The sequence below is a fragment of the Lupinus angustifolius genome, chromosome LG09, assembly GCF_001865875.1.
Source record: "Lupinus angustifolius cultivar Tanjil chromosome LG09, LupAngTanjil_v1.0, whole genome shotgun sequence".
NCBI lineage: Eukaryota > Viridiplantae > Streptophyta > Magnoliopsida > Fabales > Fabaceae > Lupinus > Lupinus angustifolius.
This window is the reverse complement of record NC_032017.1, coordinates 17,846,541-17,864,180: the sequence shown is the minus strand read 5'-3', so window position 1 is coordinate 17,864,180 and position 17,640 is coordinate 17,846,541. Positions and strand designations below refer to the sequence as shown.

At 33.7% G+C, this 17,640-nt stretch overlaps 1 protein-coding gene and 1 pseudogene across 1 annotated transcript; both read left to right on the top strand.

The window, feature by feature from the left end:
• LOC109357168 (probable receptor-like serine/threonine-protein kinase At5g57670) lies at positions 259–4,081 on the top strand. The gene is made up of 10 exons (XM_019600943.1): positions 259–591; positions 692–789; positions 895–1,144; positions 1,225–1,911; positions 2,007–2,255; positions 2,357–2,520; positions 2,616–2,695; positions 2,793–2,940; positions 3,051–3,200; positions 3,456–4,081. Exons 1-10 carry the CDS (start codon positions 432–434, stop codon positions 3,696–3,698), a joined length of 2,229 nt encoding a protein of 742 aa, XP_019456488.1. The 5' UTR covers positions 259–431; the 3' UTR covers positions 3,699–4,081.
• LOC109357265 lies at positions 6,187–12,092 on the top strand (annotated as a pseudogene).

The window sequence follows — 17,640 nt, the reverse complement described above, 5'->3', positions numbered from 1 at the left end:
CCATATTTGATTCATTTTGATAAAAAAGATTCATGTCCATATTTTCACGGTAGATTCAATTCCTGAAAACAATATTTATTAGATGATATATTAAAACAAAATTTATTGGGATGATGTACTGAAACAAGTTAATTCTTTGTTAAGAAAAAGGGGTCAGAATGGTCAAAATCCACACACACAAGTTTGAATAAGAACATTAAAAACAAAATTATAGAGCGAAGAAGAAAAAAAGTATTCTTTTGCTTACTTCATGTGATAATAGTAATTTATAAGCTGTGATTTTTCCTTTCTATTTTAGTCCGCGCGAGCTTCAAAACCAAACAAACCGAACCTCTTGTTCCAACTTCCACATGAGCCTAAAACCCACGATTACCACGAACTCCAATCACCGACAACATAAGGACAACGTACTTTGATTGTGACACTTGAAAATGGTGCAATCAAGCATAGAAAACGGTGGCTCCGGTGGCCGGACGGTGGTGGTGGGGGTGAGGATTGACTCACCCAGTAGAGAGTTGCTCACTTGGGCTATGTTTAAAATTGCTCAGCCTGGTGATGTTGTTCTTGCTCTTCATGTTCTTGGCAACAATGGTAAATTAAATTAACTTTGTTGTTTTGGTTTTCTGAATTTTGGATTGGAGTGGTTTGAAGTTTGACTCTTTTTTATTTTTGATGAAATGGGTTGGTGTAGAAATTGTGAATAAAGATGGAAAATCATCTCTTTTTTCACTTGTCAAGGCCTTTGAATCTGTTCTTGCTGTTTATGAAGGATTCTGCAATTTGAAACAGGTTCAATTTCTTAACATGTCTATATAAAAGTTGATGTTTTGAAAGTTTCTAGAGACAAATTATATTAAATTTGTTTTTTTTTGTTTTTTTATGAAAATGATTTAGGTGGAACTGAAGATGAAAATTTGCCGGGGTTCATCAGTGAGGAAAATTTTGGTTAGAGAAGCAATTGCATGTTCTGCAACTCATGTTATAGTTGGAACTCCTCATGGACTTCATAAAATTCGGCCCGGTACCACCGTAGCGAAGTACTGTGCTAAAAAGTTATCCAAGGAATGTTGGGTTCTTGGCATTAATAATGGCAAAATTGTGTTCAAGAGAGATGGATCACCAGCAACTCATGCTCACTTAAAAGGTTTTTTTTAATTTCTTGTTTTAGATTGAGGTGTGAATCTCATGAACATAGTGGAATTCTCAGTAAATAAATTGATGCAGGAATTGAATTGGATCACAAAAATGGCTTGCTTGATTCGATTCACCGGAGACTCAGCAAGAGTGCAAAAGTACTGAATGATGAAGGCAATGGCCAAATTTTTTCAGATCACAGTTTAGCTAAGATTTTTCTGGATTCTACAGAAAACAAGAGCTGCTCAATTTGTGGTCCAACTTCAGCACCAGACTCATCTTGCCTGGAAAATGCAGAAGACTCTTCTACTGATGGTGATAATCAGAATTCTTTAGCTATAGTGCCTGTACAGACCAATGATTCAGTGTCTCGGGCTAGAACTTTGCATTGCAGAGAACTACCTGAATTGAAACCAGGTTGGCCACTACTACACAGGACGATTTTAAACCGCCGGCATTCTACTGAAAGATCATTGTTACACCAGATCTCTGTAGTCCAGTGGGCAATGCAGCTGCCATGTAGAAATCTTTCATATTCTACCGACCAAGATCTCAAAACAAACAATTATGATGGATCTCAAGATCAATCTTTGGCTCTAGACAGCAAAACTGGTGCTCTTGTTCCAGTAGATACCAAAATTGGGACAGCTTTTTCGCCGGAACGAAATTCAAGAAGTATTCCTAAAGAATTGGAGGGCCTCCATGACAGATACGCATCATCTTGCAGATTGTTCGAGTACCAAGAACTTGTATCAGCAACATCAAATTTTTTGCCGGGTATGTAATTTTCCTTTTCCAGTACTAGTTGGACTATGAGTATATTTGTTGAAAATGGTTCAATTTTTTCAACTGGGTTACATATATGATTTCAGAAAATTTGATTGGGAAAGGAGGAAGTAGTCAGGTTTATAGAGGCTGCCTTCCTGATGGCAAGGAACTCGCCGTTAAGATCTTGAAGCCTTCTGAAGATGTTTTGGAGGAGTTTGTTCTGGAAATAGAAATCATCACTACCTTGCATCACAAAAATATTATTTCCCTCATTGGGTTCTGCTTTGAGGATGCCAATCTTCTTTTGGTCTATGATTTCTTATCAAGAGGAAGCCTTGAAGAGAACCTTCATGGTACACATCATATACATTCATTTTACTATATCGTCTTTTGCTTTTCTATGTAGTCTGATCTTATTAGCTTACGATTTACTTATTTTTTCATGCCAAAATAGGCAATAAGAAAAACCCACTTGTGTTTGGTTGGAATGAGCGATATAAAGTGGCAATGGGTGTTGCTGAGGCCTTGGAATATCTGCATAATAATGATGGCCAGCCAGTGATCCATCGTGATGTAAAATCATCAAATGTGTTATTATCCGAGGATTTTGAACCTCAGGTGATTTATCTGTAACTTGATTGATCTTCATATGTTTTAGTTCTTCGTATTTTGTCGGGGCCAGGCCTCATGTTGTTCTGATTGATTTTCTGCAGCTGTCCGATTTTGGACTTGCTAGATGGGCATCAACTTCATCATCACATATAACCTGCACAGATGTTGCTGGAACCTTTGGGTTTGTCCTTTCAACTCCAACATAATTGTCCCATCATTTTATTCATAAATGTTACAGAGATAAATTGTTCTTAATCATTTATTACACTCTTATGTAGTTACTTAGCTCCTGAATACTTTATGTATGGTAAAGTAAATGATAAGATTGATGTCTATGCATTCGGCGTCGTCCTCCTTGAGCTTCTTTCAGGAAGAAAGCCTATAAGTGGTGATTTTCCCAAAGGTCAAGAAAGCCTTGTAATGTGGGTATGTCTCTTTAATCTCATGGTTTGGGTTTACATTTCTACTCAATAGGTAACTTTTCCAAATCATATGTATTGAAGGGAAAAAATTGAAAGAAAAAAAATCTTTTGCAGGCAAGTCCAATTCTAAATAGTGGGAAGGTATCACAATTGTTGGATCCTGGTTTAGGTGATAATTATGATCATGAAGAGATGGAAAGGATGGTCTTAGCAGCCACACTTTCTATCCGACGCGCTCCAAGAGCTAGGCCACAAATCAACATTGTAAGTGATCTATATTTTAAAATTGAGTCATCTATAGTTCTATAGCATATAGAAATAGCAGGAAAAACTTTTGTTCCGTGATGAGAGTTGTTCGGTCGGGACAATGGCCTTTGCATGTTTTGCTTTTTCTATATATCACATGGTACCTGAATTCAAGTAGCTTACTCTTTTACTTTATCTTATTAATCTAACATTGTCCAAGTAGACTCATTTCCTTATTGTATTGTTAATCTCGTGTTTTCCATTGGATCGCAGATCTCGAAACTCCTACAAGGTGATGCTGATGTAATCAAGTGGGCAAGACTAGAAGTTAGTGCTTTAGTAGCACCTGAAATGCTTGACGATGAAACTTGTCCTGCATCTAACCTACAATCACATCTTAATCTTGCATTGCTTGATGTGGAAGACGACTCACTCTCCATGTGCAGCATTGACCAGAATGTCTCGCTGGAGGACTACCTGAGAGGCAGGTGGAGCCGCTCATCGAGCTTCGACTGATCGGAAAACTACTGGCAAAATGCTAGAATAAACTTTTCACCCAAATGTAGATAAACTTTTCTTGTATTTTCTCATCTCCCTTACAAGGTGAGCCATGAGCAACAATAAAGTCGTTGCTTAGTGACTAAGATAAGAGGTCATGAGTTTTCAAATCTTGGAAACAGACTATTCATATATGAGGTAAGACTGCATATATCTATCTCTTCAGACCGACTAGGTGGGAGCCTCATAGACTTCTGGGCCGGCCACCTTTTCTCTCTTCTGCTTTGTGAATGGGTTTAGGATGAGAGGTTGTTTGTGTGTGCCCTCCTCCTTTTCCCTTCCATATATAGACAGTAAAAAAATAATTATATATTCGAAATGTTTTCTTTACTGATTACTAACATAATTACTGCAACAACAAAGTTATTACAACATACAAATATTTAAAACCCTTACCATAGCATAAACTCATAACTACTTGCTTCTTTTTTTTATCAACAAAGAGATGAAGCATATTTATAAAAATAAGGCATACCCGGCCATATACAATAGTTGGACTTAACCAAAAACTAAGAAGGAGAAGGAATACAACTCTTAATGCAAAGAAAAGATTAGAGCACCAATCAGATAAACTGATATCATTGGGACTCTATAAAAGCATTACACAGACTCCAAAATTTTACTTGAATCAAGTCCTCATCTATATATACATATATATAAATATAAGGGTGAGCTTCCACTTAATGATAAAGTTACTTTACTTATGATTATAAGTTCAATTTGTAGAAAGAACATATTTACTTGTAAGACTAGAACTATGTACATCTATATACATTTTCCAAAAACCATTTATATATCCCAATCCAAATAGTATGCTCACAATGCTCTTTTTTGTGGTAAAAATAAAAAAGATGCTACACCAGGAAAAAAAACTTTGGATCTTGAAGAATGTATTGTTTAGAATACAAGCATGATTTATACATTTTTATCACATATGACACTTAACGTACTAAACTATTTCATCAAACCTGTTTGAATCCTATGATTCACATCTTTATTAATTTCTTCATCGTCTTGTATGATTGATCGAAGATATTTAGTTTATGATAGGAATGAATTTAAAGAAAGTAAAAAGAAGATCATTTATTTAAATGAAGTATAAAGTATAAGTTAGAAATAATAGAAAAACACCAAACCAGTTGGAAGGAATGTCCTCTTTAATTAGCTACTAGAACTCAAATGATTCCAATTCCAAACCCAACACCTTGCATATATGGACACTTAAAAAAATCAGAAAGTATAATCAAACAAACCGCTTGAAGGAATTTGCGAAAATCGGTTAAAAAAACACTTCAAAAATCCTGCAATAATAGCTGGCGAAGCTTAATAAGTCCAAAGCCCATCATGCAAAATTGAAAACCTTACAATGTTACAAAATGGACACTAGAAACTGGAAATGAACAAACCATTTTGAAGGATATATGCTCTTACTTAAAACCAGTTAAACAATACCACCAAGAAAACATGGGAGATAAAATGTCCAAGGAAAAACTATAAACCATGGACACTCAAAAGAAAAACTATAAACCATGGACACTCAAAAGTAAGCCGAGTGAGTTATTTCGGGGAGCACATCTTTTGTCATACTTTTTGTACCGTCACATCTGATTGGTTGAAAAAACTATTAATGTTAAAATTATAATTATTAAATATTTTTATGGACAATCATATCTCCTAACAGACACAGAGTGACATGAAGGACTCGTTGTTTTGAGTGGGCATGTCTAATTTGAATGAAAAAAGTTTTTTTGATTTATAAGGAACTAGTCTTATTCAAAGGGTGTGATTTTCCCTTCAAACAATTGTTTGTATGAAAGTTGGAACCCTTGACATTTTCATTTATTCAGAGATATAACAAACCTTACATCACTGGATCAATATCATGAGTGTGTTTATCTAATTCCTCAAAAAGCCCAATAAAAATAAATTTTGGTGACCCAACCTATTAAGAATTAGTTTGAGTTGGGCTAGCCTCACTGTCTGGTCAAACAAGACCCATGAAAAGAAAGAGAACACCACTATTTATGTTATTATGTAAACAAAAATAACAAAAAGTGAGATTAAGTTTTTCAAACTCACTTCATATCATCTTATATCTATGCAATAATTCACTTCATATCATCCTAGGATTGATAACATAGTTTAAAAAACTTACTTATCCTCTCACTCCTGCCAGTGAAATCATGATATGTAATTCACTTCATATTTCATTATTTTCTATAAAAATATTTTTAAAAATAAACAAAATAACGTCATATTTTTACTTGATAGAAGAGTCTTATATAACGACATGTACCAAGAATGTATAAACAAATAAGCAGTGTTTCAAATTTCTTCTTCTTCCACCACTGCACTCTGCATATACAAAACAAACTTCACCAACCTCTATTTTCTCTTCATTTCCATTACTCACTACCATTGTAAGCCCCTTTTTCATTTCTCTCTCCACAACCTCATTTATCTTTCATATTTCTCTTTAATCTCTCACTCACATCTTCCATGCTCAAATAATAACAAAATTTAAAAAAAAAACGTTGTTAGTTTATTTTTGTGTGCATATTTAATGAATTTTGTGCCTCCATAGCATCTTGGTGCTGCTTTGGTATTAGGTTCACTTCACTTGTATACTTCTATGAATCCTAAACTACATACCTTACTGCTCAAAGTTGCATTTTTGTTTTGTTTTTTGTGTTTATTATTTGTTTGGCTCTTGCATTGAAATGAGTGGTGTGTGTCTGTTTTAGCTTAAACTATATAAAATTAATAACTTTGCTCTTTTGGGTTTCAGTGTTATTGCTTTGTTAATGTGGTTACCAACAACTGTTGAGAAATTTTAGATTTGTTTGCTTTGGAACCCTAATTTCTGCTGAAAATCAAGGTTATTTCTTTTAATGGATACTGAGGGTGGAACCGGTGATGCTGATAATTTGGGACATGCTGATCAGGATGGGTGTTTGGAAATGGAAAGTGCAAATAATGGAGTGGCAATTGAAGATGGGAATGGGATTCAGTGTTTGAAGAATGGAACTGTAAATAATGGAGTGCCAATTGCTGACGGGAATAAGGTCCCGTGGTTGAAGAATGAAACTGTGAATAATAGAATGGTAATTGCTGATGTTGTTGAAGGTCAAGTCGTTCACTGCTCAAAGAATAAAATATTAAATGATATAGTGGCAATTGCTGATGGGAATTGTGCTGTTGAAGGCAAAGAGGTTGGGTGTTTGAAGAATGAAACTGTAAATAATGGAGTAGTGATTGCTGATGGGAATGGTGTTGCTAAAGGAAAAGAGGTTTGGTGCTTGAAGAACCGAACTGTTAGTAACGGAGTGGAGATTGCTAATGGGAAAGGTGTTGCTGAAGGGGACTCTGGTGGAGTTAAATATTTGCTAACTTATAGGAGGCATAAGCATGTAAAATCGAGTTCCGAAAGCAAATTTCAGGAAGGGAACAATGGATGCGCACAAGTTGCAAGTGACCTATCAGACCAGGTTTCCTCTACTTCTTCTGCAGCATCTGTAATTCTGTATCTCTGATGGCTTTCTGTTGTCAATTGTCTCTTGTCAATCCAAATGATGAATGTTGTATGGTGTGTATAATATTTATATATTTATCATTATGTAGAAATGTTAGAGGGGCAAGGTGCTACATTTTCTGGTTCATGTAGGCACACATCAAACCTACGAAAGTGGCAAATTAGCTTGTAAAGTAAACATGTGCCTACAACTTGTAGCTATGGAGTAATCTCTGTGAGTGCTGAAATTAAGAGTGTGTTTTTTTAATTAGATTGCACTTGTAAATTGTAATGGTTTATAGTTGTTTTAGTCATAAAGAAGGAAATATTGTTGACGGTAGAGATACTGTCTGTTATAGGTTATTTTTGGAAACAATTTATATGGAATCTTGGATTTGTTGATACCGGATAGCAGATTCTGTTGAACTTTGTTGTAAACTTGTAATAGAGGACTAATTTGCTTTGTATATCAAAGAATGCCATGGTAGACAAATTTTGTTATTGACAATGGTAAAATCTAAGTTTATTATTGGTAACCTGAATTTAGTTGCAACGTATGTGCTGTAGTCTAAAATCCTGGAAAAGCAAATTATAAGGAGTTTTGGTTTGTTGATAGCAGATTCAGTTGAACTTTCTTGTAATTGATGGATATATGCTTACTCTGTCAAAGAGTACCATTTTTTGTCCTTGCCAGGGTATCCTCACCCTTGGGAGTAGGACTAATTCGCTTCGAGGTACTGTGCCTGCCTTTCCTAGGGATACCCTCGGCCTTTAGCCTTATGCGATACCTGGGTCTGGGGGTCTAGCTTTGCCTAACCACTATACCAACTCCCTGTTGATAAAAGAGTGCCATAATGCTATTGATAAGGGTACAACATAAAATTCAGGTTTGAGGGGAAATGCTCGCCTTGGTGTGTTTAAGATGTATGATGTGAACTGTGAAGGCTGGGTTTATTTTTACAAGCAGAACCTTGAAATTTATGTCAGTTAAGGGGAATAGAATAAAGGGGATACAGTTGTTTTCATGCCTGTAATTATACGTTAACAATTCTATAAAAAATAAATTTTAATATCATTTATTCTTTCATGTAAGCAGTTCATTCAACGGGGTTTCAGTTTGTCTGCCTATTACTTTGCTTGACTTTCATTATTTTTTGCTTCTATTATTTGTATTTGACTGACATGATATCTTGTTTTGTGTTTTACAGGTTAGCATGAGATAATTCTGACCTTGGCTTATGGATGATCTCAAGCACAATGGACACTCTTATTTGTTTCTTTCTACAAAGCTATATTTGAAATTTTATTATTCTTGCAGGATATGAAAAAACCATGTGCTGTGGGCAATACTTCAAAAGATTATTCACATGAACATTGGGGAAATGTTCTGCTAAACCGTTTACATCATTCATTAGGTGGTAGCAATGGAGGGATAGAGGGGTGCATAAGGGAAGCACTCATGAACTATCCCAAATTTTGTTATGCCTACAGTTACAGTTGGTTTTACATCTAGAACTGCACATTTTCTGCTTACACTACCTGCCCTAGATCACTTTCGTTTCCTTCATTTTATGCTCCATCTGATTTTTCCTGTAGGAAACATTTAAAATTGACAAAGATGATCAAGAATTCTCTTCCCAATCTGAGCAGTTGTCTCACAGATCACAGAATGAAACTAATGGGCATGATATCATGCGTAGTGGATGTTCTAGTGAACCAGATGCCCGTGGTGGTACTGAGAGGTGTCATAGTGTGTTATGTAATATCTTAACCTCTGAAAATTCCAGTTCATTATGTAAGATGCTACTTGAAAATTTCCAAGGAATTAAACCTCAACATATATTTGACTTTAGTGTCATAAACACAAGGATGAAAGAACAAGCTTATGAACATTCACCTACACTTTTCTTGTCAGATATTGAACAGGTAAAATATTAACAGCCTCTTGACAATTAAACACTTGTTACATGGCTATATGATTTTGCTTGAGAAAGTTTGAAAATTTTAGATAACTTAATACCCAGTTTACCTGAGCATCAAGATGTTAAATGGTTTTGGGCATCTTATGATTTTTTCTTTCAAATTTTTCTCCCCTGATGTTTGTTGTTATTAATATAAAACTTTGGCTTCTTGAGTGAAATCGTATCTGGTTCACTACTTTATCATTTTAAGATAATTCTTCGAGTATCTATTTATTCTAGCCTTTGAGCAGATGACAGGAAAATTTACTATCTGGATCTTATGTGATTTAAGCTTATTCATGTTTTTAGGTTTGGAGAAAGCTTCAAGATGCTGGAAATGAGATTGTTTCTATTACCAAGAGCCTCTCTGACATGTCAAGAGCTTCCTACTGTGAGAAGGTAAGGCAAATCCTTATAATTCTTCATCAAAGTGCTGAAGTTTCATACTTTTTCTTTATTTTGGATTTTATTATCTTCCTGATTTGCATTTTATTAGTGTTTGCTTGCCTTTGTAAACCATTGTTTTCCTTACCTTAAGGTTTGGAGTTTCATGAAACTGCTCTTTTGCAGATGAAAAGCAAGGGGTAAGATACTTAATATTTTATTCTAAATATTTCATGAGTTGGTCATGCATATATCAGGATTACTTTTAACAATTTTGAAGTTTAGGTAAAAATTCTACCATCTTAGCTAAAGCAGCTTTGATCTACATTAATCTGATAAAACAATTCACCCAGATGCTCAGCCCGGTTATATTTCTACACTAGTCTATGCAATATGTATTAGAAACAAATTTGCTTGCATCATAATAGTAAAACTTAAAGTTTGTGTATTGCAAGATACTGTGTGCATCAGAGATACATGCATACTTCCTGATGTTTTTGGAAAAAAGAATAGCTATCTTTCAACTTTGCAAAAGAAAGAAATTAAACTAAGGGGCAAAAACCAATGTCTCTTAGTTCAAGTGGCACAAGGTCTCGTTGAGGACTACACGGTGCAGGTTAAGAAGACCCCACTGAGGCTGCTTTGCCTCAGCTTTCTCCCCAGGCTGTGGAGCTTAAGTATAACCTTGTAAACCCTTTTCCTTTGCACCATCTAGCTACTCTGATAAGAGACCAATGCCATCAATCATGTGACAGACATATTCTCATTATCGGAGATTTGATTTTTGATAGGACATGGTGGCGATGTTTGGTGTATGCACCCAGCCCTGCCTATTGGACAATGCTCTGATTGTTGTAGTTAAATGTGTGTTACATGTAATTTTATCTTTAAAATTCTATGTTGTGCAAGAATAAACAAATTAATTCCTGTGTATTGGGAAATTCTTTTTATTTGCTGTGAAAACATTATTTTCCTCTGATTGAGATTTGAAAAAGAATAGATATGAAGAATGTATTTAGTTTTTCTTCTGGAATCTAAGAATTAGGTGGAATCAGGCAGGACTGCAGGAAGGGTTTGTTTGATTTTTAAGACCTTTCTTTCTCTGAATGCCATGTCTGTTATCTTTCTAGGTTTCACAAGTTTTATGCATAAGACCTGTTTAACATGGAAAAGCTCTGCCCTTTCATTTTGTGGATGCCGACCAAAATGTACTTCATTTGATTGGATTTTGATTGTGATTGAGAGATTTATGAAAGTTGTCTTGAGTATTGTTTTCATTTTGTAATGTCAAGCAGTTCTATAACCGGGACTCTGACTCTAACATGAAACCAGAGCAGACAGAAGAATATGTGACAGAAAATTTGCACTTGCAGGCATTGTGGAAAAAAGGCAGATGGGATGGACTGTTTGGTTTGTGATTCATGCGAGGAGATGTACCACATGCCTTGTATTGAGCCTGCTGTGAAAGAAATACCCTACAAAAGCTGGTTCTGTGCCAATTGTTCCGGTAAGGGAATTAAATCTCAACATGAGAACTGTGTGGTGTGTGAAAGGTTAAATGTCTCAAAGACCCTGAACAACATTGCTAGTGAGGAAACCATCCCTACAAATGAAGAAACACTGACTGAGTTGGAAGAGAATTCAAATTGTAGTCTTGATGACGGAATTCAAGTGTCTATAGGTGGGACAAACTCACCCGACTGCAAAATTTGCGGAGATGAGGTGGATGGTGACAAAGTAAAAATATGCGGTCACCCTTTTTGCCCCAGTAAATACTACCATGTAAGGTGTTTGTCAAGTAAGTTGATGAAGTTGTATGCTCAATGTTGGTACTGCCCTTTTTGTTTATGCCAAGTTTGCCTCACTGATCAAGATGATGATGAGATTGTCCTCTGTGATAGCTGTGATCATGCATACTTCATCTATTGCATGAAACCTCTGCGAACTTCTGTTCCAGAAGGGAAATGGTTCTGCAGAAAATGCAATGCAGGGATCCAAGCAATACGGCGGGCAAAAAAGGCATATGAGAGTAAAAAGTGGAGAACTGATGTAAATGTTTCAAAGCCAAACAACGAGAATGTTAAGAAATGGAACAATAAACGGGGACGGGAGTCAGACAAAGCTCGAGGAATGGACATGCTTTTAACTGCAGCCAGTACTCTGAATTTTGAAGAGAACTTAACTACAACCCAGATTGAGTCCCAAAGAACATGAGTTTTTTTTAGTACATAAGTTTTAACTGCTAGTACCTAATGTCATATTGCCTGTATTTTTTGTTTCCATTACTAATTTTGTTAGTTTGTAAAACTATGGTAGATTTTGTTGAATTTTGGATACATGACATTGAAAGACCAAAGATAGGACTATAGAAAATCAAAGAGGAAAAAACATCAATAGAGACTAAGTGCACTCTGTGACACTAAGTAGGTCAGATACTATTGTAATAGATGTGGTTGATACTATTGTAATATGAAATTCATTGTTCCATGAGTATAACATTTTGGGTTGTCATGTTGTAAGCCAATGTTCCATTATTGTTTTGTTTGGATGGAGAGTTTTTGAGGTAATGGAAAAGCAAGACATATTTTCAATTTTAAATTAAAAAAGTTATGTGTTGTGAATAAATAAGTAATGATAAGGTATATTTCATAATAATTTATAACTTTATTCTTTATTTATAAAAATATCAATAATTCTTAATTTAAAATTGAAGAAACAAGTCTTTCCCTTCTTTTCCAATGTGTAAGGTATAAAGGTCAACTCCCAAAACACTCTTAAATGTGTGGTCCAATTTTATCTATTCATCTCCTCACATGAGAACAATCTCTTCGTTTACATGATAAGGCTGTATATATCTATCTTCTCCAGATCCCACTAAATGGGAGACTCATATATTGAATTGTTTTTTTGTGTTTTTTATATATCTTTTTATTTTTTGAATTTGCATGAAATATCAGATATGCATTTGTTTCAAATTTGCAATTCAATTGCTTATTATTTTAAAGTATTTACAGCCAAACACAATTTAGGATGTTATTTTTTTTAGACTTCCAGTATCTATAATTCACATTGAACTATGACCAATCTAAGTTGAGCTAAACCATTCATTTAGGGAATTCCAGAAATTATTTAAAGAGAATCAATTTCCCTTCCACCTGAAACAATTGGCATTGGAATATTAGATATTCAAATCTTGTTACTTTTTTAACTAATCATGACTCTAATTATATAAATCAGTTTTGATACACTTTCTCAATCTAACTTTTACAGAATTATTACAAAGTCTGGGGTGATTGTTCTTAGACACTGGATTGTACAGACCATTTAATTGGGATGGCACCCTTATACTTTCAGCCTCTGAAGTTTGGAAAATGTTCATTGAGTTGGTGAGTAATTGAGTAATTTTCAGTATTGAATCTAATGCATAAATAATTTCCATTTTTAAAGATCCTACCACTTTTAAAGGATCCTAATGTTGTGCTGAATTAGAATGCACCCAAACCAGTTTTAAAGATAGTTTAGCTACTTCCCCACACAAGACTATAGTACCTTATAATGCACCCTATGAAGCAATACACGAATATACGTGTCGAACACGAATATGTGTCAGATATTATACGTATCTGATATGTTAATATGTATTTTGTCTAAAATATAGGATACAATATGTTTAAGGATACGTGTATAAAATAGTAAAAGTACATAAAATATGATAAAATTATAAGTGTAAATCAAAATATCAAAAGTAGAAAACATAATGGAAATTGTAAATTATCGTTCTCCATTGCTATCTTATCCTTTTTTTTTGTTGAAAACGAGTCAGATACGTATCTTCATTTTTTATTTTATTTTTAAATTTTTGAATACTTTAGGGATAAATATTTTTCATGAATCTGAGCGTATCCGTGTCGGATACACGTGAAGGGGTTCATATGCTCTAGACCTTATACCACCTTCTTGGAATACGTGTAGGGATTTGCTATATATAGATGCACCTGGTTCAGAAAAACAAAACAGAGAGCTTCAAGAGGAAAAGAAAAACCATGAAAGCTAAACAAAAGATAGTGGCCATGGCTGAGGAGGAGGAGCAACATAATGCAGTGGTGAAGATATATACCAAGTCAGAGACAAGGGTGAAAAACAACCTCCACAACCACAAGTTTCATGCAACTGTGATTCCAGCACCGAGGAAATCAGTGAAGAGAATGATGTTTGAGGAAATGCTCCAATTTCTAACTCGTCTGTTCACCAACTCAAGGAAATTACTCCAACATGCACAAAACAAGGTGTCTCAGAAAGACCAAAAAACACATATATCCCTTCAATAATTGAATTTAGTGGAGAGAATGCATGGAACCAAGCAATTGTTAAAGATCAAAGTGTTTGTTTCTCTTGTTGGCTTGTGTTTTATTTTTAAGTTACTAGAAATAGAATACTATGTTTCTTGTAACATATTATTTTGCTTTTTCATTATGTGGTTGATTCAGCGTTAAACTGTTAATGATATGCATCATGGTTAGCCATGAAATGATATTTTTAGATTTTACCAATGGAGTCTAGTTTTTTGGTTTTTGGTGGGTTTTTTCATTCATGAACTGTAGTAATATTCCTGATTGTTTAGATGTATTGAGCTCAATTCATTTCAGTTTTTTTCGTACACCAAGGGTATCTTATAATTTTTTGGGTAAAAAAACTAATCATTTTTGGGTTCGTGGCTGCCTCTTCCAATAAATGTAGCTTCCAAGAATCAAATTCTCGACTTGAGAATCTAATAGAACCTTACACTACTATACTAATACATTGTTGGTAATTCATTATACTTAACACAGTATGTTAATGGAACCGCGTATTGAATATCCATTGCATATCCATTTCGTACAATGTACACGGCTTACTTACTCTCCAATATTAATTGTAATGGGACCACGAATCTTAGTTTGTAGCAGAGTCTTCAGTTGCTACCTTTTTTTCTTTTGTTTCTGTTCTGATATTTGAACATATATCCCACAAACACCATATCACACATCTTTTACATGTGCAGGGGTGCTTTTTAAGTCATCAAAGGATACATTAATTGGAAAGTGTTTCTTCTTGCATATCAAATGATACATTAAAATATAATTATTTCATTTTATTAGAGAATCGCAATTTAGTTCTTGTACACTAATTTATTGTTTTTTTTTTGAGAATTGATTCCTTACAAAGAACTAAATAAATTTTCACCTATAATTTAAGTAAAAGAGAGAACAACAAAAAAGTACTTGTTATGTACATAAGAATTCTTTTAATATTAATATTTTTCTTTTACTAAAATGAAAGTTGATCCAGCTCTATAAGAAGTAACACTAGATACGACTATATACAACTATTGAAATGTTTTATATAAACAGAAAAGAGAAAAAATGGGTCACCCAAATGATTACACATTGTTTCAAGTGGTTGCAAATTTAGGGATGACAACTGTCGTGGGCGAGCGCAGGTAGTGTTTTCTCGTGTCGAAATCTGCAATATTTCTGGGTACCCGTGCGGATAGCGGATATTTGCGGGTACCAATGAGTTTTTAATTTTAATTATATATTTATATAATTTGTAATAATCAATATATAAAAATAATTATTACATGATAATATAATATTTATATGGTAAATTTATGATCATAGTCAAATATATGTAATTTATTAAGAAATAATAATAAAATATATAATGTATAATCTTAAAATAATAATAAATATATATAAAAATTTAACTAAAAGTTAAATATATAATTTGCAGGTATCCGCGATGCGGATATCACAAAACAAACTCGCTCCCACCCATAAACTATTATTGTGGGTACCTGTTACGAATATTTGTACGGGTATCCACGAGTCGGTTTTTTTTTTCATCTCTAGGTTGCATTATGTAAAGAAAAAATTCTTTTGGAATTTGTGTGATGGCCATTGGCTGAAATCCCAATAAGGAAATGACTAAACTAACTCATAATAACATCAAATAAAGTAATGTTAATGTAGCCTCCCTGCTCCGATAATGTGTTGATGTAGTGATAGAATTTAGCAATCACATCACCGGGGTACATCTGATAACGCGTTTATTTCATTTTGTGAAAGGGACAAAGGAACATAGCTATTGAGTATTGACGTTGAATTTTGTTGGTGCTTAATATTAACGTAGAATTTGGCCTCCAAGGTGGCGTTTCTCAAACACTGCTGTGTGATCTTAAGGGACCCAGATTCTGTGTACCAATATAATAAAATTTATCTAATAATAAATAACATACCTCATTCAATTTTTTATTAATTATCGTACTAATATATTTAAATATTTGACAAAACATCATTAAACTGGTATAAAGAAATGAAGAATTTTAACATAGAGGATCTCAATTTAATGTCAAACGGGTTTTTATTTATTGCATCACATGTGTCAATTAAACTGAAAGCAAATTAAAAAGGAGAAACTATTAGCTGTATAATAAGATTAATAATATAAATCTTAACTAACTTCTATTAGTAACTAAAAAATAAATAGATTTATTTTAAAATTAAATAACTTGCGAGCAAAAAAAATTAAAAAATGTATATAAGATCTTAAACTCTGATTAACACGGGCTAATAAGTAGTTATGTTACAATTACTCCCAATATGGCTATATAGTAGATAAGAATTCCAAGCTAAGGTCATGCCAAGCATATTCTTTAGTTAATATGTAGAATCTGTAATATTTAATTATTTTCATTTATATATGGATTGCTATGGTGTTTTTGTGAAGTAAGTTTTGGAGGGTAGAAGATCAACAAAAAAATTGAAAATTATAAAATATAGTTGTAAGATGATTATGAAGCCTTTTCTTTATTTCCCTATAAACCCAACTCACAAATAGCAAGTAAAAAACGGAAGAAAAAAACAAGTAGAAAATATTAGCAATTAATTTTATAAAAGACATGCATTATTTTCGGATTTGTTATTTTATGAGTCAGGTGGGAAATTAGAAATTAGAAGTTAGAAGTTTGAGACTCAAAAAAGTAGGACCCTGTAGGAAAGGGGCGCACACAACGCAGATAAGATCACATGTCATATTGATCCATTTTGAAAACTCAAATTTGTTTCGAACATTTGAAATCTTAGTGAGAAAGAAACTGAAAACAAATAGCAAGGTCTAGCTTAAGATGAAAAAGGTTATACATGTTCACCATGGAAAGGTTATATATGTTATTTCAAGTAATAGGTAGATATTTTTTCAGGGGATATTATATTACTTTCAAATGGTTATGAAATGTTCTCAAGTTTGTTTTAAGTTTTAAGAAAACATTACCTATTAGCAAAGATATAAGCTCCTCAGTTAGACAACAAAATTCTGACTAAGATAAAATACACAAATGATTTAAATAGACTTGGCCAAACTAATGCGCTACACTCGATCACACAGGCCAATTCACCATGGTCAGAAATCCAACATAGCACGGCCACACAAGCTAACTTAGCTCGGTTAGAAACCAAGTCTGGCACGGTCACACAGGTCAACTTTCTATGATCAGAAATCAGACATGGCACAGACAAGCTGACTCGATCAAAGGCCAAACCTGACGCCCCAATAAGACATAAACCAGACATTGCTTGCGATGCAAGCAACATCCCATATCATTTATAATCTTTATATTATCTTTCATAATCTTCATTAAGGATATTTTAGTATAACTTTATATTATCAAGATACATTTTTCTTCTATAAATAAATACACCCATTGTAACCTATAGTAAATTACTTCAATCAAATACAATTACATTACTTTTTCACTATAACCAAATTCGGTTTAGGGTTCAATTCACAAACATTCACTCTTCATTCAATTTCTAACTTATTTATATGGTATGAGAGCTAAGTTACCGACAACAATTATTTGCAAGAAAGCAATTTACTCATATGTTACTTTTCTATCGTTAGATAGATTTTCAAATCAAAAAACATAATGATAACCAAGTCAATTCTAACAAAAATAATAACCAATTAAGTCCTTAACAGATTAATATTTGTTCTTTTATGAACT